Source organism: Artemia sp. Qi Xiang Cuo, chromosome 5 (genome assembly GCF_049724085.1).
Source record: "Artemia sp. Qi Xiang Cuo chromosome 5, ASM4972408v1, whole genome shotgun sequence".
Taxonomy (NCBI): domain Eukaryota; kingdom Metazoa; phylum Arthropoda; class Branchiopoda; order Anostraca; family Artemiidae; genus Artemia; species Artemia sp. Qi Xiang Cuo.
Genome location: NC_142798.1, coordinates 2,675,823 through 2,693,207, shown reverse-complemented (window position 1 = coordinate 2,693,207; position 17,385 = coordinate 2,675,823). Strand labels below are relative to the sequence as shown.

The window sequence follows — 17,385 nt, the reverse complement described above, 5'->3', positions numbered from 1 at the left end:
GTTTTACTGTAACTAATGGCATATTTACCCACGATTCTCACTGTAAAGGCAAAGGATTCCCACTGTGTTGACATCTTTTAAAAGCAAACAAAATAAACACAACTTAGATGTTATGTGATCCAAAAAATGACTTTATACTCCACATAATGACCTGCAAAGGCCTGGTGCTCCTTTTGTTGAAAACAATGTCTTTTTGGGAGCCAAAATATTATTGAACCAGAAAGTTGTCCGTTTTTATCGTGAAAACTAATATAGGAAATACAAATTCGACTTCTCCTCAACTTTACTCAAGTTTTATTCTGCAATTCAAGAGAGTTTGTTTCACCAATTATAAAGCTATATAAACTTATAATGCATGTCTTGCCTGACACAATAATTTAAATGTGTCTTTCATCTCAGTATAGTTAGGATATACTTTAGAAGCCGACTAATTGGATATTCCGCTCAAAAATCTTTCCACCCTATCTTATCTGCCTACCCATTTTTGTAATTATCTCACCTACCCTCATGAAGTATTCAAATACTCAAAGACAATAAAATCCTCAAAATTATTTTTTCTTTTTAGGTTTTTGTGCTAATTCAGTTTGATCCTGGGCTGGAGTACTTGCCAAATAGAGGAGAATCCATGGTGCGAGAGGAGCCACCCTGAGTTAAAAATATGTTTTACCATGAGAATAGACGTAAATGCGGTGCTACCCACCTTCAGTGCAGTTTTATTTGGCTATTAAATGGGTTGTTATTACTGCTGCAATGTACATAGAGACATCTTCAAATTCACTGTTATTGCGTTGGTGCGATATTCATTATTGTTGACATTTTTTCGTACCAGAGTGCTTAATTTTACTTACTTTAAGCCTTATGTAATTTGTGCTATTCCTTGATTTATGCATGGTGAGACACAAATAAATATTTAATAATTTTGTCTGCTAAATATAAAAAGTTATTATTTATAAGGCTACGTTTAGACTAATTTACTGTCGATGGCTATCATTTCTAGAGACAGGGGTAACCAATTATGACGTGCAAAGCGGCTCAATTCTTTTTTTACTTATTTTTATTTATTTTTTTCATAATTCCTCTAATTCTATTCAATATTTTTGTTTTTAATACTACTAACGGTTACTGCTAACGGTCACTACTAACGGCTGCCCTTTTCGCTCTATTTGAAATTACGTGTTGAAGCCAGTTACTCAAAACAGAAATAAGTTTTAAGTTTTCCCCGTTTTATAACTCGTTCATAGATTCGGTCGAATCCAAAGTTATAAAAATTGGACGAATTTTGCTATACGAACAAAACTAATAATTGAAGGGTGACCAACTACTAACTTGAGTAGATCATATTCTAATTTAGCGCTACCAATGGCCTTAATTTCTCTTCGTCCGTTCTTCATCACTCAGCATCACTCGTCATTTTTAATTCCGACGAGCTTAATAAATACAAGTTTCTTCATTTTCCTTTTCTTGTGTTTTGACTTGCAAGAGAATAGGGTAGCTTCTTTTTTACATGAACGTGGATTCAATTTCAGTTTAGAGAAAGGTGACCACTGAAATTGGGTTTCTATCGACTAACGATTCTTTTAAGTTTTGCATATTTTTCGGGTCTATAAAAATGTTAAAATAGACAATGGATATTAATTGATTTAATTTGTTTTACTCTATTTGCTATTTCACAAATTTGAAAGGAAAAATAAATTAAATTCTGTTTAATATCTGGAAATTTTAGTTCATTTTTTTTTTATTTCTGAGTATGATGGCCTCCCCCAGGCCATTCAGCGTCAAGTAAACGGCACAGCATTCCCACGGGATTCTGACCAATGGACAATTCTTCTGGGTTTGGTATGTTTTGACGGGCGTCTTCCTAGCTAATTTATCTATTATGGGTTGCCTGCCTTTAGTAGCATAATATTTGTAGGCATGAATGTATAATGAGTCGAAGGTAATAGGCTTGAGATTGTCTGGGCAGGATTTCGACTCTTTCTGATAGAAGAGCATCGCCAAGTGCTGAAAACCACGTTGCGACCAAGATGGGCCCAGGATTGCACAAAGCCTCCATTCATGGAGGTCCCAGGGACTTCTTTCTGTCCATTTCTAAGCCAGCTTAAGCACTTCTGTATAGACTTGAGAAGATATGTGATCCCCGTCCTGAACTGGTATCCGGGATCATCGCTTTTCCTGAGGTGAAAATAATTTCAATGATTTAAAGAACATGAAAATTGGAACTTGGAATGTTACGATGTTAAAAGATAACTACCGTATCGACATTTTGACTGACGAATTCAAACGCTTCGAAATGGACTTATTAGGAGTTTCAGAAACTCATATCCCAGGGGTAGGAAGCATGAAATTAGGTGATATAGAATCTGGTTACTCAGGCAGGAAGAATGGGGTACATAGACAGGGAGTAGGGCTCATGATGAATAAGGAAGCTGCTAAGTGTTGTTTAGGCCGGGAAGGTAATAATAATAATATACTAATTGCTCATTTTATGACTAAAAAGACCATGGTATCAGTTATAGTGGTATACGCCCCTGTAGAACTGACTGACGGAGATACCAGTGACTCAAATGAATTTTACTTAAAGCTACAGGAGCAACACAGACAGGGTCTCAGGTAGAAATATAATCTTTCTATTGGGAGATTTTAACGCCCAAGTTGGTAGAAATAGGAATAGATGGTATCCTAGCCAAGGTAAATTTTGTGTAGGAAAAGAAAACAGTAATGGATACAGACTTTTGTAATTTTGTAGGTATAACAGTCTTGTTATAATCAATACAGTGTTTGGTCGTAAAATGGCTCATAAATTAACATGGTATTCACGTGATGGCAAGACAGCAAACCTTATTGATTAAATTACTATAATCCAAAGACTGGCAAGATCAATACAACACACTCGGGTATATAGGACTGCCGTCATTGATGTTAAAAGTAAAGATTACCATCTAGTAGTGTCAAGGTTAATTTAAAGCTGAAATATCGGAAGGGTAACTACCTCCCGGGAATTTATGATGTTGATAGACTCCAGGATGAGAATTTGAGAGAAATTTTCCAGGAACAGTTGAAAACTAAACTTCAGAGTTTAAAAATTGATAATGAGGAAGATGGTTGAAATAATTTTAGAAAAATAATTTGTGAAGTTGCTGAAGGTGTCCTAGGGAAGAAATCTAGAACTGCAGCAGTATAGTCCTTCTTTTGAATTTGCTTGCGCCCCCGTACCAAACAGGTTTTTCTGGTGGGTAAACAGGTCATTACACCTTTGCCGATAGGCACGAGGAGAACTTGATTGATGAGTAGAATTTGAAGAAAAGTACTATTTTTAGTAACAAATGATACTAGTAAGAGACGTGAATTCAAAGAGAATAGTTTTTATTTGCAAGGATATTAGTGGAGAAAAAAAAATGAGTGGTGCATTTACACTATTGGAGATTAATGATGGAACCAACAGCAGCAGCAGCAACGATATACGAGTACCTAATGTAGCTGTGGAAATAGCGGCTTGTTGTAGACTATGTCTTGAATGGGACAATATGTATACTAGATACGTGATATCATTAAGCAAGTTTAAACAGGAAGAGCAACTATGTTTTGCTGGAAAAGTGAATATTATCCTTATAAATAAACTTTGATCAGCATTAGATGTCCTATCGAAATATATTGATGATAACAAAATGCATAAGTGAATATTATTATTGTAATTATGATCAATAAAAATGTTTCTAAATCAATGGTATTTTTTCTTTCTATAGTAGACTAGCGTATATTTTCTAGAGTAGAAAAAAGAAATTCTGTTTAGTCTGAAGTTGGTCGTGAGAGAGTTAGGACTCTAAAAAATTGATAGATTTGAGAAAGATTGAATCATGAAGAATCTAGTTCTTATGAAAAAACGTTTAATTCTAGACGATGATTTTCCGGAGTTGTATATTCAAAGGAAGATATTTTCTCGAGGACTGCTTGTCGATATAATGAAAACTGATTCTCCATCATTAGACTATTGTATGAAGCTTCTACATCGTGGTCCAAATGTATTTACACACTTTATTGATATATTGATCACGACAGGACAAAATGATATTGTGGATATGCTTTTAAACATTAGTTTTTAGAAATTTAGGACTTTTTTTTCATAAGAAAGATGTTGCTCTAGGATGATTTACTCCTCTCTCTCTCAGATATTTTTTTTTGTTGCTAACTCAGATTTATTGTGGTAGTGAGAGCGTTAACACATGAAAAAATGTTCCATACATGTCCGTTATGTATGTACACACTGGGCAGCTGGTCATCATGTGAGAATTGCACAATGATTGATGAGTATGATGAAAAGTATAGATTATGCAACCCGTGAAAATTGCATAGAGTGTATGCTGTCCAAAATAAAGATTGTACTTTCTGTCATGAAGAGGTGTGTGACTCTCATCCTATAGGCCACCTATGCTCTAATTGTCATTATGATAAATGTAATCAGTTGGAGAATACATATCCCGGTATGATTGGAAGAAATCCTAACCGTGATTTTAGTTTACTAGTACGAGATTGGTATCGTCGTGGTTTTAGATTGTTTTGGGAGGAGGAACTGGGTCAACGATTCAACTGCTGGAAAAACAAAACATTATGGTTTCTACGTTATTGTTGTGAAGACAATGAGTGTTATGATTATAAGCCCCCTGATTTTTATTTGGCTCTGACGGAATGTGATTCGACACTTGAGGACACTGTTTGTTAAATTGCTTCAAATAGAGGCATTGAAACATTTGAATTCTATAGAATGAATGCAAATAGTATCATTGACTATACAAAGAGATATGACAAGAGTGAAGTCACACTCTACTGTAGAAAATGTGACCCTGACATTGCACTACATCAGGATCAGTACACTGTGAATTCAGATAATCTACCTGCACTAGTTGTTGCCGACAAACACCTAGTAGTATTGGATTAAATCTAAAGAGTAGAAAATTCGTTTGATCATTTATATATTTTTTTTCCATTAATAAACAATTTCACATATATCTTTAGAACATTTTATTCTAATGGCACTAAAATAAATATTAAATAAACTTTTAAGTATATTATCCACTATAAAGTCGTTCAATCGAGGTAAGTCAACGTAGATGTTGAGAAACTGCTTGTAGGTGTAGCCACGACATCTGAACATGAAAAAGAGTAGTGCATGAAAGCCACATGTCTTAGTCGTTAAATCCTGTACTCTTCGTTGATTTTGAATAATGGTTTTCCCTCTACTTTCAATAAAGTTGCTGATGTATGGAGCATAGAATTTATACAATAGGCCAAGAGGATCAAAAAATTCAATATTCTTGGCAGTTTGAAAGATGCATAGCCAATGACCGGTCTTCAAAGTCGATGGACTGCTATTAACAATGATTAGGATATTGTTAACACTGGGAATTTTTTCAATGAAGTCCGAAGGTAGGCAATAGGACTTGTACTGGGACATGTCTGGATCCATACTAAATACGTTGATTGTTTGGTTTGTGTTCATTGTGCTAGGTCTAGTAGAACACTGCCGTCGGGCGTGATTTCCCAATAGGTTTCAAATTGACTCAGTGATATTAGCGTGATACTCTCAGTCAGAGCATTGGCAAATGTACATTCTAAACGTACATTCCCTGTTTGTACTATGGTCATATCTTGCGTGCCTGACAAATCCAAAACAATAACCCCATGATTTTTTGAAATCATTGAATGGGTTATTCCATTTTCAAATAGTTGAGAGTCATGATCTAGGGATTGCATGGTCAACTCTTACAGAGTTCTATAGGATTTTTTGTCAAATGATAAAGTGTACAGTGGAATACCATTCACTTTGCACACGAGGCTAGATAGATCGAAAAAATTAAAATCATGGGGGAATTCAGTCCAGGATCCAACGGCACTGCCACTCTTCACAAAGGCCAATGCCAATTTTGATGGGATTTCTCCATTGATAAATGATAAATCGCTTTAGCTAGGAGAGTCGGTGGCAATGTGACGTTGATTGGTGATCGTATCGGGGACAAGAAGTTTAATGTTGTTACCATTGGCTCTTAGCTTCTCCACTGCCAATGCAACAGAGCTCATAACTTGTTGTTTTCGGACGTGGAGACTTGCCGATGTGATTATAACATTGGCATCGGGTGCTGCAGGAAGTGTTTTTCTCAAAAACAAATTCGATGGGGCCAGCTGTAGCTTTATGTCAATCTTGACATTGGGGGGTAACCATTGGGATATATTGAATATCTCATGATTTAATTTTCCAACTAGATGATACTCCTGGGTCACTGCAGTAGTCAACTCACCGTCAGTATCAACACCTGTTCGATATTCATAGCCTAATGATTGTCCTCTCAACTCCTTGTAAGCCTTTGGCGTCATCATCATAAATTGTATGTAGCTCGCATAGTTGGATAAATTATTGCTAGTGATCACCAGTGTTCCATTAATAAACACATTAATTTGTTTGAATAGGTTGTTTAGAATACAGTTTTCATAGGAAAGACCATCACCGGCAGTTGGAGTTGTATGATCTGACTTTTTCTTGACCACAAGATTTAAATCAATAAATGTTGACGACAAATCAATGAAATTGTCTTCATTGGAAAGTATTTGAAAGTGTATATTTTCCGAGAGGGGTTGTTGAGGGTGAAATTGTTCATAGTAGCCATACTTGACACTGACGTCAAAATTTTCAGCATTGAATAAATTCAATGAGGACCTGATTGATGGGTATGATTCCTTGTGGGGGAGATAAGTCATCTTAAGAGAAGAAATCCTTCTTTGATCTAACAATCTTTTTTTCTTTTCTTCTTCTGCTTATTGGCCTTCGTTTTTTTTATTTCTCAAAGTCCTTGTTGATGTCCTTTGCTTCCTGCCTGGGTGGAGACTGATGAGTGAATGACGCGAACGCATCCTTTTCAATCCCTCCCCATTTTGTCGAGATTTTAATTGTTCACCAACGACTCGTGCTGAAGATCTAATATTTTCCTTAACACTCTCCTTGAAATTCTTGCCCGACCCCCAGTCCTGTAGTGTGGAGGCAGAAAAATTTTATGCAGAAGGTACAATATATTGTCTGGAAAGAGGTAGTGCAGAACGAAATAGCCTAGCAAACCAGCTACCAAGACCGTAGCCAGACATTGTACTACGCCCCTTGTAGTAGTCCAATCCATTGCCTATTTGACGTGGACTCAAAGCGCTGAGATAACAGGCAATATCAGGACAGACAAATGGAATTCTTCTATTGTTCATTTTAGGTTATTGTACCGTCGTCGTTGACAATGGGTTGAAAATAACATGTAATCACTGTTAAGCCTTTTTCTATTGCTAGAGGATCACCCAATTCATTTCTTAGTGTTAAATGACAGAGTTCCAAATATGAAGTGTTTAAAGGAACATATTGAAGATTCTTTATATTATAGTGATGAACAAGTTCATGAGTTGTTTTTCGTTAAAGAACACGTAGGAGGAGGATATTTGAATTACTGACTCTCGACGTTTACACAAAGGATGCATAGAAAAATATGCAGGAGTCCAAGGCAAAACCTGCTGGATAATCAGCAAAAATATCTTGATCCATCCCGTAAACGATGCCAGCATTTTCCCCATGGATCATATTCTGTTTAAAGCCAATAACATCTCTCAGGGTGTCATTGAGAATAATTGTTTCAGTGTCAACAGGTGCGCTAATGTAAATCCTATCATTTTCCAATGAATAATTAAAATGGAATGTACCATTCCGACGATATGAGATTTTTCTATTGATTGTACGACACAAATCCCCCATATTATCATATTCAATATATTTCAATCCGACATGTGAATAGTCACTAGATTTAAGTGCTTCAACCCATTCATAGTCTGCATAGCCCAACCCATTCATAGTCCAATCGAATGGTATAACTTTTATATCATACACACGATCCTTTCTCAGGATGTCATAGGTATTTTTGAGAATACAGTCGACAAGAGCCACTTCAAATGCACCGTCAAATTTGATGGCTGGTGAGAGTTTTGTCCAAAAATCACTTGTCGTATTCAAGTCACTTTAGAGAGGATCAGAAACGTTGGACATGAATGTTAAATAGAAATCATGGGGCATTGTCAATATCTTCAACACCAATCCAAGAATCAAAATCAGAGTTGTATCCTAGCCCGCGAGCATGTAACTGTCCCTTGCTCTCACGATTACGTCTACTTAAATTATGTTCAATCTGGTAGATTACCCTTGCTTTTACTGCTTTTGCAGGTCGAAGGTGAAAGAGCTACCGAGAATCTCTACATCCTTGATAGCTTATAAATAAGCAGTTATGGGTTTAGTGTATAGGATTATTACCCATTTCATTATTTAGTTGGCCCACACGTCAGCCCCCTTTTCAAATACATTAGTTGTTATATGAATTCTAACCGTATCATAAACCTTAAATTTATTTTTTTTCTTCTTGGCCTTTGATTCATTGGACTATTGTTTAAGAAAGGTGTCAATTGTATTTTGATCCGAATGATGAACTTCCGTTGGTGTAGAGTTGGACAATGATTGATGAGGTCGTTGATTATAAATCAACATGATTTTATCTAGATCATGAATAAAAGCCGACGTATTTTTCAATGTACAATATCTTGAAATTAAAAGTCGAATAGTTCTTATCAATCGTTCGGCCAATGCAGCCTTTATAGGACTGTGACTATGATAGAGCAGTGTACTATATTTGTCTAGTACTTTTGCAACATGAGGATTAACAAAGTCACTACCGCGATCCGTTTGAATTTTTTTTATATGAATCCTTTTCGAGAATACTTTCAATGGCCTGAGCAACTTCAACGCCTCTCTTTGATCGCAATGGAATTGCATATGCATAGCGACTAAAAACACTGATTGCAAGTAGAATGTTCTTGTACGGTGTATTGTGACGTCTTTGAAGCTCATCTAGAGTCAGGAGATCTGCTTGCATTATATCCAATGGGTAAAAGGCTTTAGTTTTTCGATATTGATTGGCACGAAGTCTATGATTTCTATGCAGAGTGTAACTTGGTTCATTTTGTAGATAGTCTTGTACACTTTTAGTGCGAACACCCGTGACTTTGGAAATAGTTGTGGGGGAACTTAAACTCCCCGACTCGCCAATATTTTCATAAGCACCTTTCAGAACTTCAGCCATTTTGAACGTAAACACGTTGTGTAACGTCTGCTACCCTTTTGTATACTGGCTACTGGTGGTGGTGGTGGTGACGTTGACTTGATACGTCTTCGCTTTTGTCTAGCTACCAGGGGTGTGCTAGTATTTTCCTAAATTGATTTAAAAGTTTTGTCTGCTTCAAGCTCATATTTTAATGTTGATGATGATGAGGATGCACCTTCATTTAATTTTTTTAGAATTTTTCTATTGCCAAAAAGACTTTTGGGGAAGTTTAATGTATTTAGAAAGTTGTATAGACGAGTGTCAAATGATAATAGTCCTTTACGATTTGTAACCATTTCATACATTAAATCAAGTAGATTATAGCTCTTGCCTTGAATTATAATCCTTTCCCCATTGCTCTCAACTTGAATTTGATCACTTTCCAAGAGATAGATTAGGAGTTGTGTTAGTTTTTAACGCTATTAGAGGGGCCTTAGACTCACAATTTTAAAAAAAAACTAATATAATTCCTCCTTCTTTAAGTTTATTCCAGCAGCAGCAGCAGGCTTTTGAGATGATTATTTTTTAGAATCAGTAGAAGTTGTCTTCGATCGATAGTGTTTGTCTACTCGACGAAGAGCATCGTGAAGTAAAATAAGTTTTTTATCATCCTAAATTGTTTCATTGTCGAGGACTTGACTCAGATTATCCTCAAAGTGTTCGACGGATGAGAGAGCGAGTTCTATAGGAGTCAATTTATAGGGTTTTGCCATCTAGAGAAAACTGTTTACAAGTCTTGCAATTATTGGCAGTAAAAGTGTGAAAAAGCTACCGCCCGCCTGAAAAAGTCGTTTCCTTTTAAAATTCTTTTCTTGCTTTTTAGAGGCCAATGTACGTACAATGGAACGATGTTGCTTTGCCTGTTGCTTAACAACTTCTGGCAGTTGAACATTACCCTCGGTCAAATTTAAACAAAGTTCAGATATTAGATTAATGAAATCATTGTCAATACCGTGTTTGAGTATTGCTTTTCTAAGCGGAGGCTTTGAAGTGCTTAGAACTGAAAACAAATGTCTATTTTCATGTGGTTTCTTCAGTGTCATGATAGCGACTAATAGCTCTTTTTAGTGTTCACCGAGAGAAATACTGTAATTTCCTTGTCGAAAATATCTGTGACTACACGCATATCCTCGGATGTATTTTGATTAAGATCCAATAGGATGTAGCCGTGGGGTTTATTAGTTGCCTGATTGTATGCTGAGAGCAGAAATTTGGGGACTCCTGGATAGATTTGTTTATTGAGGGTTATTAGCGAGCTAGAATCACGAAAAATACTTTAGATGATATAGTAGGTACAGTTCAAAGCAAGTGTTCGCATACATGTGCTCTGATGAAATAGATTTTGTAGAACTAGAATCACGGAAATATGTTCATGATGAGAGCGAACAGTAAACAATTGCAGCATTTGCTGGGACCATTATTCAATAGATTCAGCCAGATCGTCAATGATCAGCCAAGAGTTTGGTTCAATAATGTTGAAGAAATCAAGTCCCTGTATGAACTATATCTGCATCGATCCCAAGGTGGTGGGAGCAATTGCTTTTATTTTATTATATGACTCATGCCAAATTCTATAGCAATAGTAGATTTTTTTCGGCTTTTCCGCAAACATTCTATCGCAATTTGTAATTATTTTAGTTAAGAGCGTTTTTTTTCCCGGCTTTGAGGGCCCATAAATAAATGATCTGAACGGTGTTTTATATTTATACATTTTCTCTTCAACAGTTCATCTGGAAAACCAACTATAGTCTCTAATTGTCTAATGACTAAATAATTTTCCCCTACTACTACTACTACTACTCTGTTTTTCAAGAAGAAAAAGACAAAGACGAAGACGAATAAAGAATCATATTTTTTTTTCTTTTATTATATGCACATAGAAAAGTAACAATACATTGAAAAAAAAAATACACTTTTTTAAATTTATTCATAATAAAAAATACAACAACAACATTTACATAGGTACACACAGAGAAAAAACACTTTTTTTTTGTTTATTTATAGAGAAAAAAAACATTAAATTAGAGAGAGAGCACTTGAAAAAATACACTTTTTTAAATTTATTTATAATAAAAAAAAATACAACAACATTTACATAGGTACAGAGAGAGAAAAACATTTTTGTTTATAGAGAAAAAAAACATTAAATTAGAGAGAGAATGGCACTTGAAAAAAAAAATCTGCTCTAAGTCCAAAAAAAAAAAGATAACTTTGGTGACGGTGCGCCCCCCCCGCCGCTGGCGGCGGCCGCCCCCCCCCCGGGCCGCGAGGCCCCCCCTCCCCCAAAGGCCGCGAGGCCCCCCCCCCCCCAACAGGTTTTTAGGAAATAATTTACAGGACTTTATTTAAACCGAGACTTTCCCTGTGGGCAATACATTAGATCCGGTCTGAAGTTAAATAGTGTCCAAGGGGGAGGGTGGTCACACCATCTTGACAAACATAGATCCTGTCGGAAATGGTACTCATGGCTATTTGTTCTACATTTACAGTATAGTTCCTGTAGTTCAATGAACGAATTGCCAACAATTTGGCTCGTGGAATTGCATTTTCAACAATACAATTCCTATAAATGTTCAGGTCGAAATTCTTGTCCACATAGCGCGTGGGTACTCCTTTGCAACGTTTCTTGATTTCCTCGTCGTATGTCTGTATAAAGTACACCTTCGGACCTACAAACATACCACGGGAAATCAAGTCGCTTCCCGTTTCAGATTTAAAAAATAAAAGTTGATCGGGCGCCCCGACGTTTTACTAGCTGAGGGTAAAGATCACCACTCCAATTGGTGTAGTCCATTCGTGAACTGATAATTTCACCGTGCGCCAAATCATCAATTAGATTTGGTGTTTTTACTTTGAGCAGTAGAGAATCCGTGTCACCGTAGCAGACCTCTACTTGCCCCTTTTCCGGCCACCGTACCCGAGCCACATTGTAGTAGAATTCCGACATGAGCTTTTTTGAGATCTCCAAGATAGCACTGTCTGCAGCAATATTTTTATTCAGGACAATGCGTCTTTTTTTCCTATTCAAAAGTACCCTGTCTGGGCCAAGGATTGTAAAGTAAGTGTAATTTGGATCGGCAATAATTCGAGCACATTGTTTTGGATTGGTCACGACGTCACAACGATTCCTATCGCAAACACTCTCACACATTGTGCCGAAAGCCAAATTTAAAATGAGTTTATAAATTTCTTATTCGGCTTTTGTCTGTGCTGCAGAATGTTTGCCGACAAAAGTGTCAACAAATATTTTCAAATAAGGTTTTTGACTAAACTCGAGTGCTCGGTGAACCTTTGTGACGTTTAAAACATTGTTACACATAAATTTTAACGCTACATTGTTTACAACTATTTTTTTTTTCCGCAGAAGGTCAGCAATAAGTTTTTTTTTTGAAGGTGCCCAATGCAATCCGTCCACCTAGTCTTAACGCATAGTTCTAGGACTCAAAGATTACCTAGTCAAAGGTCTATTGATGCACGTTAAAACAAAATACTTTACTTAATCGCGTAGCTCGACTGATATCTCTACATCAATTACAAAAAGCCACCCACCCGGTCCAGGCTCCTCCAAACGGTCATTGTTAGGGAAATGGGGAGCTTGAGGGTCATTGAGCCATTTATAGTCTCCGCAAGGTAGTGCATAATGGGACATGGCCGAGGGGTAGAGAGAATTCATATCGAGGAAAACTGCATTTGATTTTGTCCCCATCATTTCTCCCGTTGGATCAGTTTCTAAGAGGCGGTCCCTAAGAAAAACGAAACCCCCCCTAATTTATCTTTAAATGACCATGTTCTTATCTTGTTCGGTATTTATCAAACGTTTTCAAACATTGATTTTTTTAAGGAGATCTAGAACTAGAGTATACAAAGAATAATAATACAACGCCTCAAGCCTAAATTCCTCATAGATTTTATCCGTATTTTTACACATGTCTAAAAAAGTTAACACGTCACTCGAAAAATAAAGCTTGCAGTAGTCAAACCCATTTTTAAACCTTCCCCTTGCCCAAACTTTTTTAGTAAAACTGTATTCCTTGGAGATGCAACCAAGATCATGAAGACTGTAGAAAAACTATTCACTGCAATGAACAGCCTCCTCGGCAAATCTCGACTTGGAACAATAATAATCATAAGGATTAGTGACCTTGACCGTTAAAAAATCATAGAAATCATTTAGAAATTGTTGCTTGAGAAGGGGAAAAGCGTTGCAGCCGTCATCGTTTTTCTGCACTTGAATTAATTCGCTTAATGATTTGGTAGAAAAATTGTATGAATCTAAAAAGCGAATTTTATTTGGGTACTCAACACCAGCTTCAATAAATTTCCATATAAATTCAAAAACAAGCAACTTTTTCGATGATTTAGGTATGATTTTGTACATAAAGCTGTCTATCACACATGCATCATCATCCACTATTCCATTTCTTTGAAGATGTGCCAATGCAGGTAGCACATACTTTAGATCATAGTTAGAGTTATGTATTAAAACCAGGAGAAAAAGTTGTTGTTTAATTTTTAAATTACACGAATTGTGAGCCCACCCTCGAAAGTTACTTTGTCCCGTTGAAATAGGATCAATAAGGTGATTGTGGTCCTACACCGAGTCTTTTGGGACAAGGGGACCCCTAAACACCCAGAAAATTGTCCCCTTTTCCAACCCCAGTTGCTCTTTATCCGACAATGTCATTGGATAATTGGTATGACGTAATCGTGAAATTGCATTGTTTGTCGTTTTTATTAAAGAAACCAATAACTTTTCCATACTACCCTCCTTGTCCATAGTCAAAAAAAAATATTCCAATTTTATTTTATTGTTGGCGTCGCGACGGGCGTGTTCGGCGAAACATTCATCGAGTGGGTTGCAAGTGTCAAGCGGGGGTCGTGATGTGTACGAGACATAAGAAATTAGTGTTTCACTATTCAAAAGCTTTATCGGATTTAAGAAGAGAATTTACATTAATTTTATCTATTAACATAGCTTTGAATACTACCATCATTTCTATTCTCCTATCTACATGAAGTTTGCAATGCCCCATGTGATCTGAAAACGTTCGCTCAGATCTAAATGGGGAAAGGCACATGGGGCAATAGAAACGTTCTCCTTTGGTCTTGCCTTGACAGAGGAGTCGACTTATCGCAGTAACGGGGAAAAAATGACCATAAGAATTTACATCTTTAGGATGCTCGTAAATAACCTATTAACAATTTTTTACATTTTCCATCCTTGGTGTCCTCACTGAATACAAAACCACTTTTTTATTTGTTTTTTTCTCCCCCGCGACCCCGATTATGTGGTACTGACGCCAAACCCCTCCCCACTCCCCCATTTCCTTTTCGGTTGCGACTATTGTTATTTCTTTTAATTTAACTCGATATTTTACCACTAAAAAGAAAAAATTTAATTTATGGAAATTTTTTCCACCGTTACGAGCAAGTTTGTCGAGATTTTTCATTTTGACTCATTTTATAATGTCTTATGGGCCGCTGCTAAAAATGCATATTTAAAGCGTTGCAGCCCTGTGTCAAAATTGAAACCCTGAACCCCTCCTGTCGTCGACAAATCCGGGTGGCATTTTATTTCTTTACCTCGCCCTCCACTTAAAATTAAGTTTTTTTTAAATCTACCGAGATTCAGATCCAAAAGTTCAATGTATAAAATGGTGGACCCACACCCCCACTTATTAAATGTATCCAACGTTTAAATTAGTTTACTTGCCCAGTTTAAAATGTTGTATACAAGATAGTTTAGACCTGGTTATAATGTCTGGTTGCCTGTCTAAAAATTAAAATAAAAAACGTCCCCGGATGTCTCCATTTGTAAATAAACTTTTTTGTTCACTGATGCTTTAATTGCCCCCCGCCCTCCCCAATTCTGGATCTAACTATCAATAAGTGCTCGAATTCGGTCGATATAACTATGAAGATTTTTCACGGGGTCATTTAAAATAATGCTCGCGTTTTCCTCGGGAAGGCTAAAATCTACCCTGTATGTTTTCAAATGGCTTACAGCAGATTCTAAAAGATAAAAATCAGGCACTTCCGGGGACTTAACACTATTTTCATGTCCTACCCCTGTTTGTTCAGGACTCAATTCACTAATTGTAAAGTTCTCGTTAAAAATGTCCCCGGAAAAATAAGCTGCTGTTGTATTACTACTACTATCTATACTATTAAGTGGAATGGTGAAGAAGGGTGACAGGGAATTGTTAATAAAGCTACTCCCAGTCTGTTCGATCACATTGGAGGGATGTGGCATGAGGTTCCCTAGTATAGGTTCTAAGGGGTTTGGGGACAATTGGTCGAGCCAGCCTGTATTGTCCTCTGATGGAATTTTATTATGAGGACCCGGTTCAGATTTACTTGTAGCATGATCTAAATATTCACACATGAAACTATCCGCCCACTCTGGGTCCTCAAGCATGTCAATATCGCAGCTTAAGTCCTCCATGCCGGCCATTTCCCCAAAAACATCATTAAGGAACCCCTCATCCCACTCCATATGATCTAGGACCAGTGTAGGTTCATCCCTGAACTCTGCTGGTGGTGACAGAATTGGTACTGTAAATATAGTTGCTTCATCAATCAATGGTGCCACTGTGAGTGCTATATTTTTAATCTGTAGAAAAAAAAAGTTTTATTTTTTATGTAAAATAACCATTATTTTTTATAGTTAATAAACTTTTGTCAATTTCTCATAGTCATTGTCCCACCACCACCTGAACAATTAAAAGAAGAAGAAAAAAAGTTACATTGCCTTATGTCTTTCATAATGTCAACTGAACATGTTAAAAAAAAAAATATTTTTTTTTTGTCGGGAAAATGTAGTCTTATTCTTAGAAAAAATTAATGGTTTTATTCCAAATTTTTTTTTTTTAAATAAAAATGCAAAATATGAGTCAAATTCATTTGTTTGAGCCTCTTCAGTATAACTGTCAATGAAATTTGATCATTGTTCGACTGAAGCAGTATGCTGTATGAACACTTGCTCCTCGGCTTCAGTGAACGGACACGTACTCCAGATGTTCGTGGTTGGTGGTGTTTCTACTTTCTCAATAATCCGTATTTTCCTGTGTTTTTTGCCAACGGATTTGTTTGATCTGGGCTAAATAAACACATGCAAGAGAGAAGAACTTTTTTTCTCCATTCTTATAAGCACTTAAAGTGCAATTAAAATGTTGGATGGTCCTTTTTAGAGCCCCCCCTCCCCCCAAACCCCTCCCCGGGAGAACTCTTGGGAACTGGGAGCTTCCTTCGAGGTAGGAGGCTCGATACCCTTTCCGAGTTGGGGGATATCTGACTTCACAACACTGTTCAAATAGAACAGCCTCAAATTCTGTTCTCAAATGCATCTTTTTTTCAACGAAAATAATTGCCTGAGTTGGTTCAAAAATAGTGTTTTTCTTTGCATGTGAAAGCCATAATTGGAGACTACTAAAAACCTTCTTCCTGTTACAAGGAAACCCTTACTTAAGATTCAAAGCGGATTAAAAAGTGATGGGTGATCTGATAAGGAGCGAATGCACGCGCAAATGGCTTGGCGCAAAAATACCATTTTAAGAGTGCTTGTCAAGTGTGAAATAGCAAATCGTTTTTTTTTTTTTTTTAAAATATTTATTTTTTTTTTTAAAATGAATATTTGAATTTTTTGATTAGAATGAATCTTGGTTATAATTTACAAGGTAATATTATTTTTTGTTTTTTTTTTATATATAAATGCATGATAAGCATTCCTTTACATACCACTAATTTGGCTGATGAAAGAAAATGAAATAATTTAGAAACAAATTTTAAGTTTTACTCATCAAAAGCTATGCGCCTGAGAAAATTTACCTTATTTTTGAAAATAGGGATAGAAAAAATATATACACTTACAAGTTCCGGCTGTACACCAGAAGTCTCTGGTATGGCTTGAAGGAGAGTTTCCCTCCTACCTTGATCTGATGAGGTTGAGACATTATACGAGCAGCCCATTCCCAGCTCGTATGAAGCAGCCCATTCCCTTTTCAACTTCCTTCCAAGTTGCGTGGAGCTAACACTGGCTTCAGAGGACCCTGGCATTAAAAGATTCGCGGCTATTGGTTAGTCCAGGTCATGTGTAGTTCTACCAGCAGCATATTTGAAAATAGATGCCCTTGTGGCTTGCATTAGTGCAGGTTCGCTCCATCTCGCCTTCTTTTCCAGAGTGGCATTGTAGCACGTATCTTCTCCCTTTAAAAAAAGA

General features: G+C 36.6%; 1 protein-coding gene across 34 annotated transcripts in view; it reads left to right on the top strand.

Moving 5' to 3' along the window:
• The window catches only part of slo (calcium-activated potassium channel slo), a 382,388-nt gene extending 380,835 nt beyond the window's left edge, over nt 1-1,553 (top strand). For 18 of the 34 annotated variants that reach the window (XM_089089272.1, XM_089089260.1, XM_089089287.1 and 15 more), the window contains one exon: nt 566-1,551. In XM_089089272.1, coding sequence (XP_088945398.1) covers nt 566-649 — 84 coding nt within the window. In that variant the 3' untranslated portion in view covers nt 650-1,551. Of the gene's footprint in view, nt 1-565 lie in introns of all 34 variants that reach the window. The other 16 variants (XM_089089290.1, XM_089089284.1, XM_089089264.1 and 13 more) reach the window with 4 other exon arrangements.
• The last annotated feature ends 15,832 nt before the right edge of the window (nt 1,554-17,385 follow it).